This window comes from Chinchilla lanigera, unplaced genomic scaffold (assembly GCF_000276665.1).
Source record: "Chinchilla lanigera isolate Chin_1 unplaced genomic scaffold, ChiLan1.0 scaffold00015, whole genome shotgun sequence".
Taxonomy (NCBI): Eukaryota; Metazoa; Chordata; class Mammalia; order Rodentia; family Chinchillidae; genus Chinchilla; species Chinchilla lanigera.
The window spans coordinates 7,391,281-7,393,360 of record NW_004955416.1 but is presented as its reverse complement, the minus strand read 5'-3'; the positions used below and the strand labels follow the sequence as shown (position 1 = coordinate 7,393,360).

The window sequence follows — 2,080 nt, the reverse complement described above, 5'->3', positions numbered from 1 at the left end:
GGCCTTTCCTAACCAGGCTTGCCCTTTGGTTGAATTTCAGAGCCACTATGTCCTATTAGAAGCCCCCAAGGGACCCATGGTATAGCAATGGCCCACTGAACCTGCCCAAACAAGTTATACCTTGTTTTACTGTCTCTACTTGCACGCTGCCTCTTTTGACCTGGGGAGACATCTAGGAGGCTCACTCGAGTCACAATGCTTCAGAGGGGGAGTCACAGAGATCTTCACTTTGTATACAAATAGCTTTATTAAAAAATCAGCTGGTGGGCTTATAAAGATTCTATCAAAAAGTACAAATTTTAAATAAATGTATCAGAAAAGTGGCAACCAGATATGCCAGCCACAGTCACAACCTTGAAGGCCTTGCAGGGAGGGGAGAGAGGACCAGGCAAGATGTTCCCAGAGCTCTAGGAGGAGGCTGGATATTTGGATGCCTGCAGGGCTGGGTGCTGGAGCTACCAGGCAAAGGCCTTGCCTCTGTTTTCCTTTCCTTAAAAAAATGGGACAAAAATCTGGCAAGTGTAGCGAATGCTGCCTGGAGCAGGAAGGCACCAAAGTCATTTCATTTACAAGGCACAACTGCTTACTCCAGTCCTGAGGCACACGGGCTAGATGGAGGTGGGTGGGTCAAAGGCACAGGGTCAGTGCCCCCGGCTGGTGCCACCTCTGGGGTCGGCCACGGGTTAAACTAAGGTGGACAAAGTGCAGCGTACAATCCCTGCAGCCAGGAGCTTGAAGAGTCGCTGGAGTAGATGGGACAAAGCAAACCAGATCACACTGGCACTCAAGATATCCCAGTGGGGAGCAGCAGCCTCCGGTTTCCACCTGTCTCTGTGCCACTGTGGGTACCCATCCTGGCCTAGGAGCTCCTGGAGCAGTCCCTGCCATCCCGGCTTCTGGAAAAGCCCCAAGCTCCAGAGCCAGCGTTTCTCTGAATGGCAAGAAGAAGCACAAGAAGCTGGCATCAAAACCAGTCCCCAAAAGCTGCTGCCTTCACACCGATGGTCACTGGTGGCAGGCCTCCCTGGTGACATTGGGCAGCGGGTAGGCAAAGAGGGAGAAGTCCAGGATATACTTAGGGAGCACATCCTGCAGAAGGGCTCGCGGGACACTGCACAGGTGGTAGTGCAGGCTTTCGGGGCTGGCTGGCCGGTACCAGGCCTGGCGAGCCGGGAACCGGACATGGGGTGGTGCCCCCACCCACTCCAGCACCTGGTTGGCATCAGCTTCCAGCCTTTCATAGGTGCCCACAAAGTTGTAGTGCACAGCACAGGGTTGGCACAGGTGGTACACAGGCATCCAATGTTCGTTCATGCGCTCTGGGTCCTCTTCCACCAGGTATCTCAGGAATTCCGTGAAGGTGACATCATCTCCCGCTGGGCTAGGTCCGGCTCCAGGCCGGTACCGCCTCACAATCTCGGCTCCATAGCGTTGCTGGTACTCGCGGATCTCACCAAACTTGTTACGATAAGCAGAGAGGAGGCGTTCCAAAGGGTCTCGCACAAACAGGAACTTGAAGTAGTGCTGCAAGCGGTAGCGAATCTCCTCCGGCCGCAGGTCCGCTAGGAACACTAGGTCACTGCGATGGTCCATCTTGAGGCGGACGTCCACGCTGTCCAGGACGCCCGCCAGTACCTTCAGCACCCGCTTCCAGTTAGAGCAGGCCACCTTGGGGACGTAGCAGTAAAGGAAGCGGTGGCGGTCACTCACAAGGATATGGCGCAGCAGGGTGCGCCGCTGACCCACCGGCAGGTCCCAGGGGTCCCGTGGCATGCCTGGCTGCCGACACACCGCCCGCAAAGTCCGGTTCCGGACGTCCTGCAGCACTCGCTGATCCGAGTCCCCGGCCTCCGGGGATGGTGCCCCAGGCTTGGGGGCTGTGGCGCGCCAGGCCGCGCCCTCGCGGCTGGGCGGGTGCAGGGGAAGGGGTTTCATGTCCGCCAGGATGCCCCGCTCGATCATGAGCAGCAGCCCGCTGGAGGCCACGATCACCGCGAACATAAGCATGGACGGCAGCAGCAGGGGCGGACCCCCCGGCCCGGCCCGGGCCCTGCCCAGCGGGGCGCGTCTCGGCGCCCGG

General features: G+C 58.3%; 1 protein-coding gene across 1 annotated transcript; it reads right to left on the bottom strand.

Annotated features, from left to right (window-relative positions):
- Positions 1 to 223: 223 nt before the first annotated feature.
- Positions 224 to 2,080, bottom strand: Chst14 (carbohydrate (N-acetylgalactosamine 4-0) sulfotransferase 14; the record flags this gene model as incomplete). The annotated part of the gene is given in 1 exon segment (XM_005381242.2): positions 224 to 2,080. A coding segment is annotated over 1 exon segment (1,075 nt), but the record flags the coding sequence as incomplete, so codon positions are not given.